General features: G+C 40.0%; 1 protein-coding gene across 1 annotated transcript in view; it reads right to left on the bottom strand.

Moving 5' to 3' along the window:
• The window catches only part of Slc27a6 (solute carrier family 27 (fatty acid transporter), member 6), a 56630-nt gene that overhangs the window by 18694 nt on the left and 11261 nt on the right, over positions 1-26675 (bottom strand). The window contains exons 2-4 of the mRNA NM_001081072.1: positions 21944-22147; positions 14225-14383; positions 11881-12005 (exon numbers count right to left, since the gene is read on the bottom strand). Of these exons, the coding sequence (NP_001074541.1) occupies positions 11881-12005; positions 14225-14383; positions 21944-22147 (488 nt within the window). The remainder of the gene's footprint in view (positions 1-11880; positions 12006-14224; positions 14384-21943; positions 22148-26675) is intronic.

Here is a 26675-nt window from a genome sequence, read left to right as displayed (position 1 = left end):
ATGTCAGACTACTCTTTCAAGTATATCTCTGTAGAAAACAGCCTAAAAACTATAGGACCTTTGGGTCCCAGAGAAAAAGAGTTTACATTCCATACCAGGAAAGCCTCATCTCTCTCATAGGAGAAATTTGAGATAAAGAAAGAACTGATCTACCAGTAGCCTTTCAACGTGACCCAGAACTCTCTACTCCAAGGGTATCATTCTTAAGCACTGTCACAGACTCATGACACAGATATGGACAGCATCTGTCTGGGCTGCCCTCTGCATGGTCCATGTGGACCCTGTAAGGATAGAAATTTTCTGTAGACATGTGATAGGAATTGAAGTTCACGACCTGCTCTGTGCTGGGGTATGTAAGCTGTGTACACTGATTTGACCTCAGGGCTCCTTTTGCAGTTTTATGAAATTTCTGCTTGCTTGTTCTTGCTTAGGTGTTTGTCAAAAGGTTAAATGGGAACCATATATCCAACCAAGCACCTAATCACTAGCAAGAACATCGGTAGTCACCAGAGACACAAAAATAAAAATGACACTGTTGATAATAAATATGGAAAAATATTGACCTATGCTTTTTTTAGCATTACAAAATTTACACTTAACCCTGGCAGGGATTCAGGGCAAGTGAGATTCTCTACAGATTGCATAGAAGGCCATAGATTATTAATTAGTAACACAACTGTGATCAAGCATTTAGTGACAGGTGTTAACGTTAAACACATGGATGCAAAACAGCCTATCAACTCCACTCCTTATTATACAGAATCAGAAAGATGTACATAATCTGCTAAAAGACTGGCATAAATATGCCAATACACAGAGCACCATGAGTCAAATTAAGTCTTGTAAATGTGAGCAACCCAAACCCAACAACAGTAAACCATATTTCTTTATGGTATTCTCCAATACTAATGTAATGACCTCTCATTAGCTTTCTATTGCTGCCATACATGTATCAGATGTAGCCATATAAACCCAAATGCATTACCTCTTATGGAGGCTCTAGGCTGACATTGGCTGAAATGAGGTTGTTGACTGCTGGACTCTTATCTAGAGGTGTTAGAGGAATTCACTCCCAAGTCCATTCAGGTTCTCAGCAAGCTAGTTCCTTGAGTTGTAGTACTATGGCTCTCCTTCTGTGCTGTGGACTGAGGGGCTGTCTCAGGTCACAGGAGCCTCTCTTTTGTCTTGTAACATAGGTTTCTACATATAGGTCATCCTGAGTAAGGTAACCCAATCACAAAAGAACTCACATGATATGTACTCACTGATAAGTGGATATTAGCCCAGAAACTTAGAATATCCAAGATACAAGATACAATTTGCAAAACACATGAAAATCAAGAAGAACGAAGACCAAAGTGTGGACGCTTTGCCCCTTCTTAGAATTGGGAACAAAACACTCATGGAAGGAGTTACAGAGACAAAATTTGGAGCCGAGACGAAAGGATAGACCATCTAGAGACTGCCATACCCAGGGATCCAACCCATAATCAGCCTCCAAACACTGACACCATTGCATACACTAGCAAGAATTTGCTAAAAGGACCCAGATATAGCTGTCTCTTGTGAGGCTATGCCGGGGCCTAGCAAACACAGAAGTGGATGCTCACAGTCAGCTATTGGATAGATCACAGGACCCCCAATGGAGGAGCTAGAGAAAGTACCCAAGGAGCTAAAGAGATCTGCAACCCTATAGGTGGAACAACATTATGAACTAACCAGTACCCCGGAGCTCTTGACTCTAGCTGCATATGTATCAGAAGATGGCCTAGTCGGCCATCACTGCAAAGAGAGGCCCATTGGACATGCAAACTTTATATGCCCCAGTACAGGGGAACAGCAGGGCCAAGAAGTGGGAGTGGGTGGGTAGAGGAGTGGGGGGGGGAGGGTATGGGGAACTTTTGGGATAGCATTGGAAATGTAAATGAAGAAAATACCTAATAAAAAATAAATAAATAAAAATCCATTGTTTCCCAAATCATACTTGCAAATATCTAATGTCCCCATGCTAAACCTTTCTTGCTTGCAGCCAGACAGAAGTTTCTACTTCCAAAGCCTCTGGCTCTGAGTTGAATCTATAGGATCATCTTCAGATTTCAGAGTCATAACTATAATTTCTGTAAGGTCTCCTTTGCCAACGTTCCTACTGATCAAATATTGACAATGTTGCATAAATAGGACAAGAAAATCTCTGAAATGCTTGATTTCTGTATCCTACAACTCAAAGGCAATGAGATAAAATGAACGACTGCTATGAATGAAACCAAAACTGCATGTCATGACAACGCTGAGATGAGGAAGCCCCAGTGGAATGCAGACTTGTGCCTCCCTTCACCTCCAGCTTTTAAGAACAGGACAAAGAAGTTTCTGCTGCCAGAAATCAGAATTATATTCATGTTTGTGAAGACAATGCCTAAAAACATATCTCCATGGGGAATGTCTTGTTATGAATAAGTAAATAAGCAAACTTCATCAAGATAGTTAAAGGGTTAAGGCATGCTATTGAGAAATTTCAACTACAGTGCAGAGTAGAAGAATTAGTGGCCATTTTAATAATGCTAAGTTAAAAATGAAATTATAGCTATTACATGAGGAACAAATTGTTGAGTCAAGTTTAAATTATATGTATCTCAGCTAAAATAATTAGTGGATTTTAAATATTTTTAAACACTAATGTTTTAAGACTACTCTAAGTGTATTGGTGTTATGCTAAGATGGTTACTTTTCTGTCAAGTTGACACAAGCAAATGTGTCTCCTGAGGAGAGGAAACTTCAACTGAGGAAACATCCCTCAAGAATGGCCTGGAGACAAGTCTATGGACCGGTGTTGCCTTGGTTGATGACTGATGCAGAGGCCCAGCCCGCCATGGATGGTGCCACTCCAGGGAAGGTGGTCCTCAGTCATATAAGAAAGCAAACTGAGCATGCCATGGAGAGCAAGCCAGCAAGCAGCATTGCTCCAGGCTCCATGGTCTCTGCTTCAGTTCCTGCCTTGAATCCCTGCCCTGACGGCCCTTCATGATGGCCAGTCAACTGTAGGTTGAAACGAATCCTTCCCTCCTCAAATTGCTTTTCTCCCTTTCTTTTTTTAGTCACAGTAAATGGAGGCACATGGATATGTGAACAGAAAACAAAGTAGACGGCAGTTAAAACTGAAGGAAAGTCACAAAACAATAGCACACATATTTTTATTTAGATACATGGATAAAAATACTAAAACCTTTCTTGAATATAGTCATATCACTTTATAGATCAAGGATCAAAAGATGGAATGGTTCATGTCTTCAGAGTACTCCTCCATTTAAAAATTACTTGTATTTTTTTCAATTGAGTGTGGGGTGCATGTGTGTACAGTATATGCACACACTTCTGGGTGGGTGAGCCCACCATGTGCGTGAAGTGTGGAGACCAGAAGAGGATGCTGAGCATCTTTCTCTACCATTTTCCACTTCATTTTTTGACACAGGGTTTCTCCCTGAACCTGAAGCTCAACATTTAGCTAGGGCTAAAAGGTGAGGTCTCAGCATCTGCATGTCTTTGTCCCAAATGTTGAGGTTACAGGCAAGTGAGAGCCTAATACGTTTTGTAAGAGAGTGTTAGGAATTTGTTCTCAGGCCCTGCTGTTTCTACTGCTAGCAATGTTACCCACAGAGCCACCTCTTTGAACTTCTTTCAACTTAAAAAAAAAAAAAGTAGTTGTGGGGCTGGAGAGATGGCTCAACGGTTAAGAGCACTGACTGCTCTTCCAAAGGTCCTGAACTGCTCTTCCAAAGGTCCTGAGTTCAATTCCCAGGAACCACATGGTGGCTCACAACCATCTGCAATGGGATCTGATGCCCTCCTCTGGTATGTCTGAAGAGAGCAATGGTGTACTCATATATATATATATATATATATATATATATATATATATATATATATATATATAATAAATAAATAAATCTAAAAAAGAAAAAAATTGGTTGTGAGTATGTGGGTGTATCCCTTAGAGCTGGGGTAACAGTGGTTTGAGCCTCCTGACCTGGATGCTGGGAAATGAACTCTGGCCCTGTGCAATCATAGCACCTCTGTTAGGGACTGAGTCATTTCTCCAGCTCCTCTTTCAATCTGGTAACTGTGCAAAAAGACAACTTTGACTTTAAAAGCAATAGGAATAAATATAACAAAAGCACAGCATACAGAATCCTTTGAAATATGCTCACTGGGTAGTGGATTCATGGATCAAAGAAGCTTCAGCTGACTTCTGCGGATGGAGAACTTGCTCACTCGAGGAGAGAGTTCCTTCTCACACAGCCCAGGGCAGCTATGCTGGTCCTGCCTCCTGAGAGCCTGTAGATATTGCTTATCTGGAGTGGAACTAATTCTTGGACTTTGCACTACCAATTTTCTGAATAAGACAGTTACATTGCAAGCCTTATGATTTGTTTTGCCTGAGCAGACAGCAGTGTTTTATATGGCATAACTCTTGGATGCTTTTCAAGTTAGAGATGGGTTTCATCAGGACTCATGGTGAAATGTGTTGGCACGGTACTGAAGCCAATACAAAAAAGAGTCTGTAAATCAGATTCCAAAGACTCGAACTCTTATGGGCTGTGATTTTATATATCTTTAAATGAGAAAGATAATCATAGTAATGCTCCGGCTCATATAGAAAGCCAAATGAATCAAAAGGATTGCCAGAAGCTCTTGGTCCAAAATATCAATTTTGTTCCTCTGATGCTCAAGCCTTCATTATTCTACTGTGTCTTCCTTAAAAGAAAAAGACAATCAGGGTCTGGAGTGATGACTCAGCAATTAAGAGCGTTATTAGCTGCTCTTGCAGAGTACCCAGCACCCACATGGTAGCTGATAGCTGTCTGTGACCCAGCTTTAGGAAACCTGACACCCTTTTCTAGCATCCATGGGCACCAGGCATGTAAGTGACATAGAGTTATACATGCAAGCAAGCTATCGGTACCTGTTAAAATAAATTTAAAAAGAAAGCAAGCAAAAAGAAAGAAAACAGATGATTGTCCTTAGAGAGTATAAAGAAAGGTCAACTGACTCAATATGTGGTATTGCAGAAAAAAAGAAATTGCAGATGCTACCGAAAACTTGTAAATTAAAGAAAAAAGGAAACAAAACCTAAAATCGTGCCATACAATATTATTTTACAGATCCACATATGTGCACTGATAAAATTACATTGTGATGTAGCAATACATTCTGCTTTGTTGCTGTGTTCTGAATATGTTCTAAACTGTTAGCTTGTTTTATTTACTTATTCTGTTGCTCTGATTAAATACCCTTTTGAAAGAAGCTTAAGAAAGAACATGTTTATTTTGGCTCATGGTTCAAGGTTACAGTCCATAAGGCAGCAACTCAAGACAGCAGGAGCTTGAAGCACCTAACCACATAGCACCTCCAATCAGAAAGTACAGGAACTGTACCTCAATGCTCACTCCATCTTATATGGTCCAGGATCTCCACCCTGGGAATGGTACAGGCTATGTTAGATAGGTCTTGCCACATCAGTTAATCTAATGAATGTCAAGAAGCTAAATAATTCCTTGTTTACTGTTCCAATTGGCAACTGGCCCTGGCAGTGTGGCACCTAGAAATGAGGCAGACTAAACTAATGCAATAGGCAGCTCTAGTCAGAACATCAGGAAACTTATACTCTGAGAATTCAGAAAGGTTGCCTGAGTAAATTCTCATGAGTTCATGTATATAATCACAAGGACACGCCACACAGGGCAAGGACATGTTTTTCCATGGAGGCATATAAACAAATAACAATAACCAATTGTAATGAATAATCTGAAGTGATTCCAGATGCTATCATGTTATCCATTAACCCCAGCTATGACAGCTGTCATCCTTCAAGCACACGGTTTCCCACTATTATACAAACAACAGATAATTATGCCATGATTTATTTCCTTATCATTTATTTTCTGATTACCACATTATTTTCAAATCTTCACCACTATTAACACTACTAAACTGATCTTCATGCCTGCCATCCCAGAAATTAATACATCATAGAGGATGGATCTGAGACCAATGGGTTGCTATGACTTTGAAGCAATTATTTAAATTACTGTCTACCATGAAAGGTGAGCTGACTACCACTTTAACAAATTAAAGCTAAGGATTTTCACTTAAAACATCATTCTGTAAGAAGACATAATATCTTGCAGGCTTTGCTGACTTTGTGTCTAAGCAAATTGAATTTCTGCTTAATGACATACTCAATGGATACACTCTTTTAGTACCTACAAAGACTCTTCTCAGCATTATTTTCTTTTTAATATTGTAATCATCATTCATTTTATATTTAAATATGATCTTTTATGCTCTTGTTAATACCCCTTCATTTAATATTAACATACTCATATCATAAGTAGCGATAATAAAAATATTAATGACTAGAACATTTTCTTTGTCTCTTCATATTGAACTATTACATGCATGTAGTGTTAACGGTATAACAAAAGTGCAGCTTCTTTTATTTCATGGACTGAGTCACATCACATATGGTCAGATTTAGATTCTATTAGTCTAATCTTAAATCTATACACTGGCAAGCAGACACTCTCCAGTTCAATGATCTTTCAGCTGACTTGCTAGACAGTTATACAAAACTCCTTTAAATTATTCTCAGCAAATACTTGAAAATCCAAACATATGTACTTCTGGATATAAAACATGGTCCAAATTATGTTCCTGTCTGATATGAAGTTATTATTCCACAGGTCACTGAGTTAATTATTGAAAGTTACTACAGTCATTATTCACAATTTTTGTTTCCATGACTCAAATTGCTGAAACAGAAATGTGTGTGTATAAATGAAAATTGTTTACTTACCATAATGAAAATGTAACATCACAGACCCACATAGCAGGCCTGAAAGTGAATCCTATGGAATCCTATACTCCTGCATATAACCATTCTCACACATATGTGCAAATATGAAAGGAAGGAAAGAAAAGAGTGAAAGCTTTAAAAAAAATTTTTAAAGCTTATAATTTTATTTTATTTTATTTTATTTTTCATTAGGTATTTTCTTCATTTACATTTCAAATGCTATCCCAAAAGTTCTCCATACACTTTACCCCCCAACTTCCCTACCTACCCACTCCCACTTCTTGGCCCTGGCGTTCCCCTGTACTGAGGCATATAAAGTTTGCACGACCAATGGGCCTCTCTTTCCACTGATGGCTGACTAGGCCATCGTCTGATTCATATGCAGCTAGAGACAGGAGCTCTGGGGGGTACTGGGTAGTTCATATTGTTGTTCCACCGATAAGGTTGCAGATCCCTTTAGCTCCTTGGGTACTTTCTCTAGCTCCTCCATTGGGGGCCCTGTGATCCATCCAATAGCTGACTGAGCATCCACGCTCTGGAAATCAGTCTGGCGCTTCCTCAGAAAATTGGACATAATACTACCGGAGGATCCTGCAATACCTCTCCTGGGCATATATCCAGAAAATGTTCCTACTGGTAAGAAGGACACATGCTCCACTATGTTCATAGCAGCCTTATTTATAATAGCCAGAAGCTGGAAAGAACCCAGATGTCCCTCAACAGAAGAATGGATACAGAAAATGTGGTACATTTACACAATGGAATACTACTCAGCTATTAAAAAGAATGAATTTATGAAATTCCTAGGCAAATGGATGGACCTGGAGGGCATCATCCTGGGTGAGGTAACCCGATCACAAAAGAACCCACACAATATGTACTCACTTATAAGTGAATATTAGCCCAGAAACTTAGAATACCCAAGATATAAGATACAATTTGCAAAACACATGAAACTCAAGAAGAACGAAGACCAAAGTGTGGACACTTTGCCCCTTCTTAGAATTGGGAACAAAACACCCATGGAAGGAGTTACAGAGACAAATCTGGAGCTGAGATGAAAGGATGGACCATCTAGAGACTGCCATATCCAGGGATCCATCCCATGATCAGCTTCCAAACGCTGACACCATTGCATACACTAGCAAGATTTTACTGAAAGGACCGAGATATAGCTGTCTCTTGTGAGGCTATTCCGGGGCCTGGCAAGCTTTAAAAATATTATTTATTTTGTTTTATATAGTGTCTAATATTATTATGAAGTCTAAATCAAGGTGTGGTGAGCTACAGCCTCCAAAGAGCACAACTGCCCCACCTGTTTGTCTCAAACGCTTTGGTAAAGGACAGCCATACCTTTTATTTGGAGATCACCTATGGCATTTTTGAGATGCATAGGCAGAGCCATGTAATTGTGGGGGCACTAGGATCCATAAAGCCAAAAATATTTATTATTATGGATCTTCATAGAACAAAGCTTGGTGTCCTTTTCCCTAAATTATGAGTAAACTTCAAAGTAAAGAATCTCTATTTTAACATAAACCAACTGGTTAACTGGCACAGTTTTTGCAGTGACCTTAACTAATTCCATTGTCACTCTGGAACTGAGAGTTTGAACACTCTCTTGATCCAGGTCATTCTGTGAAGGGGTCTATTTGAATGAACTTGTGAGAACAAGTGTTTCCCAGTATCCAGAAGAAGGGATGTGAACTGCACACACAGAACGCATACTATGATTACTACAAACATCCTCCAATATCCAAGGGTAAGAAAAGAAAACTGTATTTCTTCAGGAAATGTTCCAATAATACACTTTCTAGTCAATCTACAGGAGACTCCTCAAAAGGCCGTCGATGTCCATTCTACATGGTAGGTAGTACAATATTCTGAATGTGGTGTGTAAAAAAGTGATACAAATTCTTTTGATTATCTTTTCAAATGTATTTTTTCACGGATACTTACATACTTATATTTATTATTGTTTTGAGACTTGAAAAAGTCTCAAAAATCCACACTTCATTTTACTAAAACTAGACCAGTGGTTCCAGAGGAGGCATCCAAACATGAGGTCTGATGACTGCTTTTCTCTTATTTTTCTGGAAATGCATACAAAAAGAGCCCTTTACATCTTTACTCTTAAGTCTATAAATAGTCTCACACACATGTAGAAAGAATGAGAGAGGAAGATGGATGATAAATCAATAGATAGATAGATAGATAGATAGATAGATAGATAGATGATAGATGATATAGATAGATTAGATAGATGATAAATAGATGAATAGCTGATTTATAGATAGATTAGATAGATGATAATAGATGAATAGATGATTTATACATAGATACATAGTTGATTGATAGATACATGGGTGATAGAGAGGTAGATTAGATAGAGCCATTTAAGAACCACAAAAAATACCTATTCCTCAGCCATTTAAAGTCCCTCTTGCCAGGTGTGGTGGGGCATGTCTTTAATCCCAGCACTTGGGAGGCAGAGGCAGGTGGATTTCTGAGTTCAAGGCCAACCTCGCCTACAAAGTGAGTTTCAGGACAGCCAGAGCTATACAGGGAAACCCTGTCTCAGAAAAAACAAACAAACAAACAAACAAACAAACAAACAAACAAAATATAAATAAATAAAGTCTCTCTTAACAGTAGACAGACTTTCTGACACTGTCAGAACTTCTATCAGAGATCTCCTGTGGCATAGTCCACAGTAGACATGCCCATCTGGCTTTCAGTAGAAAGTACCAGACTGGTGTGATCACAACCACAAAGGAGTCACACCAACGCTGAAGCTCTGGTTACTTTAAAAGAAAGAAAGAGAGAGAGAGAGAGAGAGAGAGAGAGAGAGAGAGACAGAGACAGAGACAGAGACAGAGACAGAGACAGAGAGAGACAGAAAGAAAGAAAGAAAGAAAGAAAGAAAGAAAGAAAGAAAGAAAGAAAGAAAGAAAGGAAAAAGCAAAAACCCTCTTTGTTAAGCTGCTATCTGGTGCAGCATGGACTGAAGGGCAGTTACCTCCTACCAGGTTGGCAATTTCTTCCCAGAAACAGTCTCGTTCTTTCAGAACACAGACTCCCATACAACTCAGAAACCCTAATACAACTGGGCTGAAGACCCTCTTCAGGTGCCCACAGAAAGTGACTCTTCAGAGGTTCTCTTGAAATGCAGAAAATTCTGCATAACTTTAAGTTTTAAGGAACTAAGAATGTTTGTTGCTACAGATAGAGGCAAAAAAGCAAGACACACAGAAAACCAAACCAAATCTTTGTTGCCTACAGCCCAGCCTGCAGAACTGCGTACTGGAAACAGGGTTTCATTCGAAAATGATCATCTAAAAGCATAAACAGCAGATAGCATGGATTCTGCTCCTTCCACTCTGATTCTAGGTAAGATCTCTTGGCCTAAATCTATGAATCACATGATTGTCCCCAGCACACACCTATGTCTCTTTAAGAAAAACCATGTGTTCTAACAGTTGGCTTTCCTTGCAAATGTTATAATAATATACTGAGACAGTACAAGCAGCAAGTTAGGTAGGTTTACAGAATGGAAGCAAGACTGAGTATTCCATAGTCCATGGTTTTAAACCTCAAACCTCACATGCATATGTATACACACACACACACACACACATATATATATATATATATATATATATATATATATATATACACGCACATGTATATGCATATATGTGTGTATGTATATATGATGAGAAAGGATAATGAAACCAAGTGTTCTTTAAATAGATACAGATTTGCTGATAAGAAAAAATATAGATGGCTTCTGACAAGGAGACAAGTAGACAAGAAGTCTCCCGATGTTGAACTCCAAGCTCATGAATAAAGGTCTGCCACAGATCAGGCTATCCACAACCATTCACATTCTTTTCTGTGTCCATCTGTCCTGTGTGATCACACATATCTATTACATTTTTACTTAGGGCTCCCAGCCTAGTTTCATCTGGACTGTACATAATGAGTGGAAGCAGCAGTGTTAGTATTTTAACCAGGAAAAAGAGAAGAGCCGCCCGGTCAACCATCCTCCACATTTTGACAAACAGGCTGAGAGAGGGAACTCAGACCAGGAAGTGTAGCTGCCCATGGCTCTGCTGTCCCTCCTTGCAAAGGGCAGCATGCTCTCTAGCTCTTCTGGAAGGGGTTCCTTCGTGTTGATGTGATTAAAGAAAAGAAAACCACATCTTAGTTGTCAAGAGCGTTTCGAAAGTCAGAAAGTTGGTTTGTTTTTTGTTTTTGTTTTTTTTTTTCTCAGCATTTAGGAAGATAAATGAGACCAGAACAAAGCCAAGGACAGAAAAAGCAAATAAGCCACAGAGACAAACCCCAGGCTCTGACAAATCTCCGCACGCACCTATTTTTCATGCAGCAGCAACTGATCAAAACAATGTCAGCTTGACTGCTTGGGTTGGGGGAGGGGCAGAAGATGAGTACAGAATAAAATTTCCTTTCAACATTGAAACAACAACAACACAAACAAACAAACAAAACCGAACAGGAATGCACCCAATGTCATCGTGTACTCAAACGAAAACTAGGAAACTATAATTGATGTCATTTTTAAAGCCCAGAATTTTTTTAATGAAAATTGAAAACATATTAACATATTTATTCAGTGTGACTAATTTTGACCAGTGATGAAGACATAATGTAACTAGTTCATCCTTGGGGTCCTAACAGGTTTATATAGAAGGCATTATCTGCGTTCAACTTGGAATTGTTTTTCTGTAAATCTATGCATCTAATTTCACAATCAAACTGGAATTGGCCTGACCCTGAAGTGCTCCTGACTATGGATCTGCCTGGCCCTGCTGCAGGACAAAGCGTATTATTGAGACTTCCTTGGGTGGCCTTCCTCTTATTTTCTTGGACTTTTATATTTCTTCTATCCTGTATACTATGAACACCTGTGTGTGTTTGATAGATTCTCTTCTGGAGCATTGTACAGCAAAAGCAAAGAAAGCATATTCTGTCTGAAGCCCTTAGCATCTCCAGCAACACTCTCTTACCTGAGGCTGTTTGCACAGATAACGGCAAAGTTCCCCAATGTACTGAAACACAGTCACGTTGTACTTCTTGCAATCATTCCAAAACTGGCTTGCGGAGAATTTCTTCTTTAGCACACACGTGGCGCCTATGTGAAGAGATTGATAAAAGGCATTAAGTTAACGTGGCACACAGCTGATAGTGATGTCCTAACAGATCCAGGCTTTCATGCCACATCCTCGGTCACTGGTTACAAACTCATTTGGAAACATGACCTTTAAGATCCGTGTCTTAATGCAGTCATGCAGTATTGATAGCAAATGTACTTGTTGTGATTTGTCGAATGGAAATCAAAATCAGTAATTGCATGTGTACTACTATAGCATTGAATGTGCAAGCATAATCCCACAGCATTGGAAGTACATGTATGTATTCTACCACAGCCCTGAAAGCATGTGAATACTGCCATGGGCACTGGGCAGGTCATCCATCCTTCTTCTCAGAGATAAATGATACGGTCTCACTTTAACTTTGCACAAAAACATGTAGTTCATGTTTTTGACATGTGAAGACTTTAAAGCAGCTTTACCAAACCCTGAAGTCAAGCTTTAATAAGCTGTGCTAAAATCCCATCAATAATGGGTATAGAACCTAGTTCTAATAACATTTTAACATGGCGTCCATTTTTAATTGGGATATAATTCACAATTTAAAGTATACAATCCAGAGCTAAAAGGACCATCATCACCTTAGCAGTCATTCCAATTTCCAACTCCCCCTACCCAACTCCCCTTACTGTTGGTGATCACTTATGAACACCTGCCTCTAAACTTTCCTGCTCTAGACTAGTGTGACATATTGTGTCTGGTCTTTCCATTTACTATAAAATGTGGTCTGGGTCTGTTTATCTTGTAGCATATATCAACACTTCATCTTCTTTATGGTTGAATATATCCATGGATAGGTAATGTTTTGTTTGTTAATATACATCAGTAGTGTGTTTTGGGGCTTGCTTCTTCTCTTGGCCATCAACAATAATAGGCACACCCACGGCCAAGTGTGACTGTGTGTTTTCAGTGCCCTTGGACATGTATCCATGAGTAGCATCACTTGGTCTTGTGACTCTCCCTTGTTTTACTGCTTCCAAGTTCTAAAATAGGTACCCACACTTGTTTTCATGCCCTGCTTCACAGTGGAATGGAGTCTTGCTCCTAGATCTGTCCCTGATTGTTCAAGAAGAGATGTGAGGGGCAGTTAGTAAACCAGACTTGGCATTTCTATAGCTCAGTCCATAACAGGTACGGTATGGCAGTGGGGTTCCTGGGGCTAGCAGTGGGTTTTTCCACACAGTTCTGGCACTAGACTTCATGAACAGACCTAGGTCAAATATCTCATTCTCTCTCTCTCTCATATATATATATATATATATATATATATATATATATATATATATGAGAATAATCATCTTTCTGTGTATGTGAAGAAGTGACTATGGTCCTACACTTACTTCTAACAACCCAATTTTGACAGCAATGTATGTCTTTATACATATATATTTTTTTCAGTTTTTCCAAGACAGGGTTTCTCTGTGTAGCCCTGGCTGTCCTGGAACTCACTTTGTAGACCAGGCAGGCCTCGAACTCAGAAATCTGCCTGCCTCTGCCTCCCGAGTGCTGGGATTACATATTCTTACATATACTTTGAACAACTGATACTTATTTCATGTGAATGTTGATCACAGTCTGACTGACTTGCAATCACAGATCAGGCACACACTAGCAGTCATTAGTGAGCTATATTATTTGAGAGTTAGCAAATGAAACATCATCTTGAATGTCTGCAAACGTATTCTATTGGATCATCAACTCTCTCATAAGGCTTCCTGGGTGTTTGGGACAGACTGTGCGGAGAAAAGAAACTGGCCTTACAACGCATCTATGTAATATAACCTTGTTCTTGCCTGGTAGAGACACAGTCTGTTTTCTCACTGTTCATAGCTAGACTCTTGTCTGAGCTTTGACTTGTTTTTCTCAGCAGAATGATGCTGAGGTAATTGTTGTGGCCTCAGGGATTGCTCTCAGCTATTATGCAGCTGACATATGTACTCACTGTGACTGACTGTCAGGGGACTAGTCTACCAGAGAATGAGTAACCACAAGGAAAGGGAGTCTATACCACAAGGGCAAATGCCCAGGATATTGTTCTTTATAGTTTAAGAATATGCTGTTATGAAAATGTGTCCTTTCCACACATAGTGCATTGTAATTGTACAATATGCATATAGTCCCTTCAAATTCTATGAATACTTTAAAGTTATAATGAACATAATCTCTTTAAACATGATGATTTATCGAAAAAAATTCTTACCCAACTCAACACATCCACCAATTCCAAGGAGAGACCCTGAGCTGTGGTACAGAGGGAGGGTTATATAAATGATGTCATCAGCTGTGCAGCCAAACGCCCATAGCCCAACAGATCCCTTCAACACTTGCAACTGGCTAATCACAGCTGCTTTGGGTAGACCTGGGAGAGAAGGAAAGAATAATTAGCCCACACACATTCTCTGAGGGACTGCCATCCAGGTTACAAAGTACACAAATTGACCTCGGCAAACTAAATTATCATTATTATGGAAAGATGGAATGGAGGTGGAGAAGAAAAAATTATCTTGGTTAGCTTTAGAAAATGGCTATGTGTGCCTTCGTATAGGAGCTAATTTTCTCATGATCATTGGGTAAACCTTTCGGAACATATTGTTAAGCTTAGCAGGCTTCTAGCCTTCAACAACCTATAGCCAAGAATGCTTTAAAATAATATCTGAAGCATACTGAAAAAATGTCTCCACTTTGCTGTAGTTCTGTCTAATGTCACCACTGTATTTTCTAAGTGAATTGACTCATAAGTTCCTTTGTTCTATAGCTTCAATGGCAGAATATGGCTTCCAGAGTAGCTTGAATCTGTTATGTAGGTTCATGGTCTCTCATATTGTGTTCAGAATGAACTATTTCTCATTCTTTTAAGTGTAGTTGTTATTTTTATGTCATATATATATATATGACATAAATATATATATATATGACAGAGAGATTATCCTGATACCAACTACACAAATGATTGAGACAAAAAATATACCAAATCATTCTAGCATCTAGAATAACACATTATATAGAAAATTTTAGAAATTTGAAGAATCTGCTAAAATAATGATGAAAGAAATGCTAACATCGGAAAACATGTGCCCTCAAAGGAGAGGGACCATAATAAAATCCAAATGTTGGCAGGCAGAGGTTTTCCAGAGAACAATTCCCCCAAGTATGACTCTCACTGTGGACCATTCACTTCGTCATGTTTAAACATGTCTTGTCATATGGTCCTTTAAAAATTCAGGGTTTGCACTCGGGAGGCAGAGGCAGGCAGATTTCTGAGTTCGAGGCCAGCCTGGTCTACAAAGTGAGTACCAGGACAGCCAGGGCTACAGAGAGAAACCTTGTCTTGAAAAAAAAAATTCAGAGTTCATGAAATATGTTAGGACTCTTCCATACATTTCATGAGCCAAACAGAGTTTTCTTCTCTGTCTAGCCTTCTTCCACATACAGTGTTTCTCATGAAAATGTACGTTTGTAAGTAATATCTAAATGCAATCTACAGACTGATATTTTCTTTATTGTTTTTGAATTTGTTGTTACTATGTTTGAATATGCCAGTGTAAAAAATTCATCCATCAAAAAAATCTGAAAGGTTAACACATATGACACTGTATGATGTTTGAACATTAGCACTTTTATGTGTTTCAACCTATATGTCTCTATAGGTTGTCTATATGTCTCTATATGTCTCAGGGAACACAACTTGTCTTTCTGTTGATAAATATCACCACTTTAAGTAATTCACTGGGTTTGATTGTATCCTCCTCTTGTTGGCATTTAAAGTGTCTTAGTTCTTCAAATGATTTCCTGCACAGGCTTCCATTTTGAATCTACCCCATCTCTACCTCATTGTGGCTTGAAATGCAGCTTAGTGGTAAAGAGCTCCCTCCATCAGCATTCATGAGCATACAGTCCCGAATCCAAACCCTGGAGCCACAGAAACTAACAAGCTCTTTTATTAATAAACTTGTTGGCTTCATAACATGTTAAGGGGATGAGGCCAAGCAGGGGGTTTTCCTGGAGGCAGGCAGGAAGCAAAGCCCGAGACACCACAGGCGGCATCAAAGGACAGTCTTAGTCAGTCCATGGAGTCTTCAAATGCCCTCCAGAAACTCTCAAGTCTGCCTTGTCAAGTGTACCAGCCCTGAAATGCCTGACAGACTTCATGCTCTGCTTCATTAATGGGATCAGACTTGACCTTACACATGAGGTTGGGATAATATTTGCCACTAACTTCAAATCATGTTCTTTCTCAAAAGCTATCTTTGTAGCTGCTCCCATTAGCTTGGTCTTTTACACCTTGTACTGAAAATCTCTCCAAATTTCCTCCTTAAAACTACAGGTAAATATGTGAAGCGAGTCTAGCCCTAGCCACGGCTGTAAAGAACAGCTTTCTATTCCTCATCCAGGAGAGCAAATATCCATGCTTTTTCTGCTACAGAGAAGCTCTATGCATCCGTTACCACATCCTCCATTCCCTGCGATGTCCTGCAGCTCAGGGCAAACCAGAAATTAAATTACATGATCTTTAGGGAGAGTCCAGTCCAAGGGTAGCAACACTACATCTACTGTTCCTGCCACCTTTCAAGCCACTTTAGCAAATTTCTTGACTGTTACCCCTACTAGTTTAGTTATTTTTCCATGTGTAAGACACGCATGAACTTAACCCAAAGAATGGAGGGTACATGGCAAAATTTTTGATAAAGGAAGCAAGGGATAGGAACTTCTCAGAAAATGATCAAAAGTTGATGCAGCTTAGGCTTGAATGAAGTCAAGTAGAAGAATAAACCAAACCAAGATTAAGGCTCTCAGGGCAAATGTTTACACACTGGGCTTGGTGGCACTTGCCTTCTACCCCAGCACTCAGAAGGCAGAGGCAGGAGAACCTTTGAACTTGAGGGCAACCTGCTCTACAGAGTGAGTTCCAGGAGAGCCAGGCTACACAGAGGGGAAAAAAAAAAAAGAGGAAAAGAAAACAAACAAAAAGTCAAAGAGCTTAAGATGCCAAGGAGCTTAGGAACTTTGGAAAATACATTAGTGGTATTTTTTTTTTTTTTTTTTTTTTTTTGGTTTTTCGAGACAGGGTTTCTCTGTATAGCCCTGGCTGTCCTGGAATTTTTAAAACCAATACAGTCACAAAGCACTGGTTTGCTTCTTTCCTGGTGAACTTTTTCTTGAGAAAGGCTATCTTATGTAGGCTATCAATTCTTGACACCTTTAGACTTTCATCACTCCTCACATTGGAACTCTTTAAATATAATATAGGTTGAAAAGATCATTGGGTTAGGGTCCAAGAAGGAAGTGGGGAGTTTGGATATGTCATGTGGCTTGAGAGCTAGGGGACAGATAAGAGCTAGGACATGTCAAGAGAAAGATAACTACAAGGCAAGTGTAGTTTGGGGAGGATAATTGTGAACATTTATTTATTATATTGGATGCATGAAGGAGGGATCTATAAGGAGAAAGGACAGTGTAAAAAAGGAATCTCTCTATGTTAATGACAACTGGCTCCAGACACAGAAAATAAGCTAAGGCTTGGTTTCCTCCCAAGATTTACAGGAATATTTGAATATATAGCTGCTATATTTATGCTGAGATTACCTTATTAGAGAATCCTGATCCCACCTCTTCAAGTCTAACTAGTAATGGCAGGATGAGACTGACCACATAGGGGGACCCTAAGCAGAAAGGAGGCAGACAGAAGACAACAGCCCCAGAGTTCCACTAAAGAGATGAGAGTATGGTCAAACACAGAACCCACCCAACAAAGCCAAACATAAGGCGAAGCCAAAAGAAAGTTGTTTTGCTTCCACAGAATCCCAGAAAGGATCGTGAAAAAGGAAGTTAGCCCCCTCAAAGAGTAGACAATAAAGATGTAAGCATGATAGGCTACTATATGGGAATTTCTGTTTGTGAAACAATTCTAGTCATGGGCTTTCCTAACAACCCTGTAGACAGCTAAGTTTCCCCCCCACCTCTAGAAATAACAAATAAACAAATAAACAAGCAAGCAGTTCTGGAAATGTCAAGAAAAATAGAGGCTAAAATAGGGAGATTAGAGGAAATGTACAGACATTCCTAAGTTCTCACTTCCCCTTTAACACTTCCTATTTGTTGTTGTTGTTGCTGCTGCTGTTTATTATGTACACTTTTAAGTATGAACTGGCAGTCAAAAGAAACCCAATATTTAAGGAAATTTAGTAGTGTAAAACAAAGCAACATAAATTAAAACATAAAAAAAGTGGGCAAACCAGACAAGATAAAAACACTTGAAAGATATCGCACAATAAATTAATTATCAAGAGTACAATAATAGGTTTCTGACAGAAGAATATTCAAAGAACACAGGATGGGGAAATAAGTCTCTCAAAAAGTGCATAGAAAATGAAGAAAAGGAAAATAGAAAAAAAAATAGGAAATTTGTGATTTAGTCCAAGAAGCTCAATCTGTAGAAGTGCAAAGGCGTCAAAGATGGAGGGATGAACAAAGCACTGGAGTGACCAGAGAAGGGGAGTGCAAGAGAAACAAAAGCAAAGAAAAGAAATGTATGGGTTTTTTAAAATTTTAAAAACACATAGAGATGTAAGACTTTAATTTCTAGATTGAAAATAGTTATTAGCTTCCCAGAAAATGACTAAACAAGATTAGCCCTGCATAATATCTTCAGGATACTATCAACTCCTGCATAAAAGACCTATCAGCATGTATCACAGTGTTAGCCATCAGGCACCTCCAGGGACAGCCCGGAAGAGACTCTGGGACAATGTTGGCAATCAGGCATCTTCATAGCCAGCTCCCGGGGTCCCAGTAACAGCCAGATACTTCATCACTAGCTGCCCAGAAGTGACACATTGTTGCCCCTGCTGCATGTCCTCTTGTGCATGTTCCATGGCCTGATAGATGGCTAAATTTTCCCTTGCCCTTCTCTTCTTCCCTTCCTTCTCCTCAGAAGCAGCCCCTGTATGTATCTCCCGCGTGAGACCTGCTTCACGGTGTGATTTTGTTGGAACCCACCACCTAGTTCCATCACACAGGAAATCCAAAATCAAATTCCTGAGTAAAAATAATTTCCAACTTACAGTGCTACAGTCTTCCATTGGCAAGGATAAAATAAAAGATGTTTTGGGATATATAAGAGTTTGTAAAAATAAATAAATAAATAAATAAATAAATAAATAAATAAATATTCCCTCCATGTATCCCTTATCAGGATGCTGCTCAGAGAACTAGGCAGGGAGAGATGGAAGAGTAGAATAGCTGATGCTCTTGGAGTAGGGTACCAAGTAAAGAAAACGTGGAAGGAATTCTCAGTGTGAGGGTAAAGGACAAACTCAAGGCGATAACATAGCAGCTGGAGAGGGCTGAAGGAGAAGGAAGGAAGTCTGGGACAGGGATGTCCAAAAGTCACTTTGATAGACTACATGGGAGTATTTACAGCTGTGTGTCCTTGTTGAGGAAGAGGTGGTATCGCAAATTAGTTCAATATAATTGCTATCTCAGGATCCATTTTGTTGGGAACCCAGTTGTCCCTGTCAGCTTTGGAGAACTTTCACCATGAGACAGTGTGCTACAGTAACTAACATGTCCCCATGTCACCGAGCCAAACCCTCACCCGGTAGGTTTTGACCAGGAGAAACCTAATGATCAACACCAGAGACATGTAAATTCCCTTCTTTATGAGTATTTTCTTTTTCTTTTCTTTTTTTTCCCCTGAGACAGGGTTTCTCTGTATAGCTCTGGCTGTCCTGGAACTCACTTTGTAAACCAGGCTGGCCTCGAACTGACCATATTCATCTTTATAATCTAAGGGACAGAATCCCATTGTCCCCTCTCTCACACAGCACTTAAGCTAGATTTCCTTGCTGCCCCTTGACCTGCAGGCAGCTCTCACCTCTCTGAGACCTGTGTAACTCATTCTTTCTCTTTCTTATCTTTTGCTTCCATCCTTCACCATGTCTTCACCTGCCACACACAAGCAAATCTCCCTCCAGTGGACAGTCTCTTGGAGTTAACCATCTTGGCTTCCAGACAATATGAGAGCGCCTTCAAGACTAAATTGTCAGAGTTCTGGAGCTGGATCAAAGTCTTCAAATTTTTCAGTGTCCATTGATCTTACACACTAAGGAAATCTCAGATGAGATTAAGGCCAATGAGAATGGAGATTTGCCAAAATGGAAACAACTGGCCTTTTAAAGTCAAAGTAATTAACTTCTCTATCTGCATTTGAAAGTGCCTGGACAAGAGAACTTTAGCTCTTCTTGAACATGTTTTGTCAGATGTTAATTTTTTACATATGGTTGAAAAAGATGTTGTTATCGAGACAGCATTTTGTTATGTTTCCCTGTTTGGCCTAGAACTCATATGTAGACTAGGCTAGCCTTGAGCTAACACAGTATTGCCTGTCTCCATTTCCCAAGTCCTAGCATCAAAAGCACACACCATATCATGAATGGAAACATAAAAAGGAAGACATGATACTCGTAGGTATGGCTTGGAGAGAAGGTCTGGTGTATATACCACGGAAAGCATAGGCCTGGGCATTTAGAAGATCCCAGACTGGATGGAGGAGGGGGCAAATAAGATGAGAAGAGAGAGGCAAGAGAGAAGCTGAGAACTAGAGACTGGCATAGCCAAAGTGTCTGGGTCATACAGGGAAGAAAAGCTTGGGGAAGAGCCCAACTCAGTCCCTAGGCTGGAGAGTTCAGGGTAAGGGGCAGGCTATGCCACTGATGATTGAAAGGACCGAGCACAAGACTCTCCCAAACCAAGTTCTCAGCACAAAGGAGATTTATTTGCCCCAGAGGGACAGAGGGCAAGAAATAAGAGCCAAAGACAGGAGATAGAGAAGAAGAAGGGAAAATGAATAGAGGTGAAGGGAGACAGTATTTGCTCAGGGAGGTGCAAACGACTGCCTCTAGATAGGGAGGAGACAGAGTGGCCCATAGGCAAATGAAAGTTTATAAAAATAAAAGGGGAAACCCTGTGTCAGGATGAAGTGTTTAATTTTGATTGGGAAGGTTAATTAAAGTAGCCAAAGGGGGCTTTTGATTGCTGGACTTCAATCCTTGCATAACTGGATCTTGGTAGTTAGCATCAGGAGGAGCAGCCACATAATGGAATAGATCTTGGTGGCTAGCTTTAGGTATGTAATCGAGTAGTTTTTAGCAAGGCAGAGAGAAAATGGAGGAAGGGCAAGGTCTGCCAAAATCATGTTTGCCACGTTCAGGCCTGCTGGAGTCCCTTCAAGGATGGCTCTGTAGTAGGCAATGAGGGATGTTGGGAGAACCTGGCAGACATGTCTATTTTGATGCATCAAATAGGCTCCTCAGTTAGCCATCTGTCCTGAGCTTGAGATATAACACATTAGATCTAAAATTTTATTATTTTTAATTACTTTTATGTGCATCATGTCTGTGTAGTGCCTATAACATGGGCAGACTCACATGCACATACCAGGTGGAACCAAGAGCTAGCTAGCTAGTAAATCTAGTTAGAAATGATAGCCCTTCCTTAAGGCAACAAGCAGGAGAGCAATGGAGGTCACATGACATCCTATTCTGGCCTCTGCATGTATTCACTGGCATAAACATCCATACATGCAACACACGAGAGAGAGAGAAAGAGAGAGAGAGAGAAGAAGAAGAAGAAGAAGAAGAAGAAGAAGAAGAAGAAGAAGAAGAAGAAGAAGAAGAAGAAGAAGAAGAAGAAGAAGAAGAAGAAAAAGGAGGAGGAGGAGGAGGAGGAGGAGGAGAGGGAGGGAGGGAGGGAGGGAGGGAGGGAGGGAGGGAGGGAGGGAGGAGGAAAGGGAAGGGAGGGAAAGGGGGAAGGGAGGGAGGGAGGAGGAAGGGGAAGGGAGGGAAAGGGGGAAGGGAGGGAAAGGGGGAAGGGAGGGGAAGGAGGAGAGGGAGAGGGAAAAGAAGAGGGAGAGAGAACGCACCTGTTGTTCCAGAGGTAAAAATGTAGAGGCAAGTAGACTTGAGGCTTGAGGTGACATGATGGCTTGGTGGTACTGGCTCATCAGAGGCGAGACTCAGCTTTTCTTGGAGTGAATCTATACCTTCTGGAACAGAATCCTTCATTCCCCAAACTCTGACGTGTTTTGGGAGACTGGGAAGTATTTCTTCTATGCTTCCAAGCAAATCTGAGAAGCAAAAAAATTTAGAAATAGGTCAACAAACTCAAACCTCAAATGTTTCATGTTGGGTTTCCTTCCTGTGTTAGGACAGAGATAAAACGGAAACAAAGCACCCCCTCTGTCTGGCTTAGTGACATCAAGGCTATTTTATGCTTATATCTGGTTTGAGAAAATTTGTCCTGTCTTGTGGCATGCCTCCCTAATCTCTCTAGTGGGTCCTTGAGTTTGTAATCTCCCAGCTCAGTTGGCAAAACCCAGTGGTTCGTGAGCACCATTCCAGGCCTCGTGGCTTGATTTCAACAGGAGTAACAGAAACGACAATCTTGTCACCATCTGATTGAACATCACAAAGCAGATTCACACAAATGTTGGCCATTTTGATAGTGTTCTGCTAAAAGATTTTACTTCCCAGCTTCCTTTGGCCAGGTCAATCAGTTCTGGAAGAGCGGGACTATGGTGTAGTAGTAGTTTCTGTCTTTACAAGGGGCCAGATCTTCTGTAGACATTTTGAGCATCTGTACAAGTACCCCCCCCCCCCCCATGAAGAAACCTTGCCTCACCTAAAGTCAGAACAAATCTCGCTTCTTCCTGCCTCCTGTCTCTTTACAGCTGCCTTAAATAGTCTAAAAGACTTAATAGCAAAATTATAATTTTTTCAGTTTCAAAGTAAAACTACTGTAAGGGCCAAAGTTAACCTGTAAGGTAAGCCTCACTTGCCCAAAGATGGACACTTCCTGAAATACCGGAGACGGTTGTTTGGGGGAGATAGCAAGCCACATATTTTTGTTCCCCTAGACAAGTTTGAGCCAGCTGACCCAGATATGCTTGATCACATGTAGGCTGGAGGTAAGAGGGCAGGAAACACATCAGGGTACATGCTTACCCCTGTCTGGTGGTAGGCAGGAGGAAATATGCCAGGATATATGCTTGCCCCTGGTACAACCCAATGGGAAATACAGTGGCCCTGTGGTTTTGCTTTTTCAGCCTAAGAAAAACATGACTCTTTGCCATTTTCTTGAAACCCAGGAATGGAACTGGCCTGAGTCCAACATTTAATTAAACTTGCTTCAAATTTGTCTCCAAATTGTGGTATGGTCTAATTCTCACCCAGTGGGATGAGTCCTGCTTTCCAGATTCTCTTCAAATCTAAATTTAGGATACTTCACTAGACATTTTCTTTTAACTACAACTTGGTAGTTAATTGTTCTGGGAGCACATCTGGGGGCTTAATTGTTCAACCTTAATAAAACACATTTGGGTAAATCGCTTGGCTGCTCTGGAAGTCATAGGTTCACCGTGGTCTTAAGGCCAGTTGGAAGCCAAAAGTTAAGTGAATTTAGAAAGAGGCCTGTTCTTGGCACCACTTATAAGTCAAGTTGTAAACCCCTGGAGCAGACGGGGTGGGGTGGGGGAGGGGGGAGAAAGAAAGGCGAACTTCCAGAAAAGGAACAAGGCCCTTCATGCAGAAAGCAATGGGAGAGCCGAGCGTGTGGAGTCATTACCAGAATCTCCAGAGCAGCCTGAGGTTGAAAGCCAAGGACAGAACCAAAGTCAAGCAGACAAGAGGAACAGATGATCCCTAGAGTCCATGTCTCCATGCCTTGGAGTGTAGTGAGTTCAAGGGTCTGCGTGTCAGAGGACTGGAAAGGAATCAGGACACTGTTTTTAAGGAACTCTTTTTTTCCAGCATTAAGAATACAAAACGCAGAGACAAAATTTGGAGCTGTGACGAAAGGATGAACCATCTAAGTGATTGCCATATCCAGGGATCCATCCCATAATCAGCTTCCAAACGCTGATACCATTGCATACACTAGCAAGATTTTGCTGTAAGGACCCAGATGTAGCTGTCTCTTGTGAGACTATGCCAGGGCCTAGCAAACACAGAAGTGGATGCTCACAGTCAGCTATTGGATGGGTCACACGGCCCCCAATGGAGGAGCTAGAGAAAGTAGCCAAGGAGCTAAAGGGATCTGCAACCCTATATGTGGAACAACATTATGAACTAACCAGTACCCCGGAACTCTTGTCTCTAGCTGTGTATGTATCAAAAGATGGCCTAGTCAGCCATCACTGGAAAGAGAGGCCCTTTGGACTTGCAAACTTTATATGCCCCAGTACAGGGGAATGCCAGGGCCAAAATGGGGGAGTGGGTGGGTAGGGGATTGGGGGGGTGGGTATGGGGGATATTTGGGATAGCATTGGAAATGTAAACGAGGAAAATACCTAATTTAAAAAAAAAGAAAAGAAAAAAAAAAGAAAAGAAAAAAAAAAAGAATACAAAACGCAGGTGGATTTTTGAGTTCGAGGCCAGCCTGGTCTACAGAGTGAGTTTCAGGACAGCCAGGACTACACAGAGAAACCCTGTCTCGAAAAACAAAAAAAAAGAAAAAAAAAATGAAAAAGAAAAAAAAAATAAAGAATACAAAACGCCATGTTTGGGGTGAGTACCCAACAGTACACAAAAGAATCAAAAATCCATCATTCCTGACAACCCTCCCCCCAGAACATAGAAATTACATTACATCCCTTTGGCTGTATTTCTGTAGTTTAATATGAATCTCTGAGAGTAAAAGTTTTATATTTATTATAACTGCTAGTTTTTTTTCAATATTTCTATGATATGCCATTCATTTCCAAGGTGTGAGGGACTTCTTCATGCTGTATTTTAATTTAGCATCTACTGCAACGTCTTTGTTGGTGCTATGCGATGATACCCGCTAGCCTTCTGCAATTGGCACAACCAGAGTCAGACAAGATAAAGAAAGATTCTTTCTTTTCTTTTCTGTAAATATGACCCTGACAATTCCTTTGCTTCAGACTGTTAGCCTCCAGAACCAGGCAGAATACATTTCTCTTATTTTAAACTCCCAGTTACTTTATCAAAGCATCTTAGAAAGGTAACAAAACAAGGTCTCAAAATGATTCCCAGTTCGACAGGTAATCAAACTGAAATTAAATTATTCTAAAACTATATATGTGTCATAAAAGAAATCAATGACTTGGCCTAGAGAGAGTGGGCTCAGAGGTTACATGTTTGCATTGCTCCTGCAGAAGACCTGAGTTCAGTTTCTAGCGCCCACATCAGGAGGTTCCCAATGCCCTATAATCCAGCTCCTAAGATCAGAGACCCTCTTCTGGTATCTTTGGGCACTTCTATTCACATATACATTCCCCAATACAGAGACACACAAAAATATACATGCTTTTAAAAAAATCTTTAAAAACCGCAGTAATTAAGAATGATGTAATTTAATATACAATAGACCCTACTCAGATGCTCTATAATATATGCTTTTTTTTTTTTTGCTCTGTACATAAAAAGCAACTATATGTTATTTAATTCTTAAAATTAAACTTGAAACATAATCACAAAGTCTAGCTCATTTTGAATCTGAATCGATAGTACTATGTGAAACATTTTCAGGAATGAGAATATGAAGCATGAAGGATTATCTGGCTAGAGCTGTCAGTCTCTGTTCAGTTCTATTACACTCCTGGTTAGAGCTTTATAATTCAGATGAATCATAAAGAAGCAACAGCAGACATGAGTCATACTTCACTTCTGCCTCTCCAGACTTTCTCTTTGTCTTGTTGCAGCCTGCCCAGAGAAGCTTTTTCTCCTACTTTACCTCCATTTTTGCCCATCTGTGCTGACCCAGGGCCTCTTTAGTTCTTTCCAGGAAACCTTCTTTCCACCACAAACATCACCCTTTTCTCTTAGCCCATTTCCATTCCTTTGTGTCACCTACCAACCAACAAATTTATTCTCTACCAGGGACCCTATACCCACTACACTTGCCTCGGAGGATCCAGAGTGAGGAACAGCAACTACAGAGTGGATCACCCACTCAATAAAGACCATTATTTACACCAAGAAACACTTGATAAATGGTTTCATAAAGATAACAGGATACAGAATTATCATACAAAAATCAGTAGTCTTCCTATATACAAATGACAGATTGAGAAAGAAATCATAAGAGCAGCAGTACCTTTCACAATAGCCTCAACAAAAAATAAGAAGAAGTAATATCCTGGGATAATTCTAATCAAGCAACCAAAAGTCTTGAGTAAGAAAAACATAATTGCAACATAGTTCTACATGGATATTGAGAAAACAATCCTCAATGTCATGTGGAAACACAAAAGACCCTGAATAATAAGAGAACTCCTGGAGAAATCACCATTCTAGATTTCAAGCTGTATTAGAGATGTAGTGATAAAAACCAGGATGGTCTTGGACAAAAAAAAAAAAAAAATAGACACATTGATCAGCTGAATTGAATTGAAGACCCAGACATAAATCCACATCTATGGACACTGGACTTTTTTCAAAGAAGACAAAAATACAGTAGAGAAAAGACAGAATTTTCCATAAATGGTTCTGTTCAGACCGAATGATTGCATGTAGAACTTCTAACTGAACTTATTGAACTTAGAACTTATTAATGCAGACACCATGTGAAAACAGTAACTAGGAAATGTGGTCCTCTGCCCTGGATGTTTTGGGTGGAATTTGGGGAGTATTTGT

This window comes from Mus musculus, chromosome 18 (genome assembly GCF_000001635.26).
Source record: "Mus musculus strain C57BL/6J chromosome 18, GRCm38.p6 C57BL/6J".
NCBI classification, from domain to species: Eukaryota; Metazoa; Chordata; class Mammalia; order Rodentia; family Muridae; genus Mus; species Mus musculus.
Note: the sequence above shows the minus strand (reverse complement) of the source record. Positions and strands in the feature narration are given on the sequence as shown.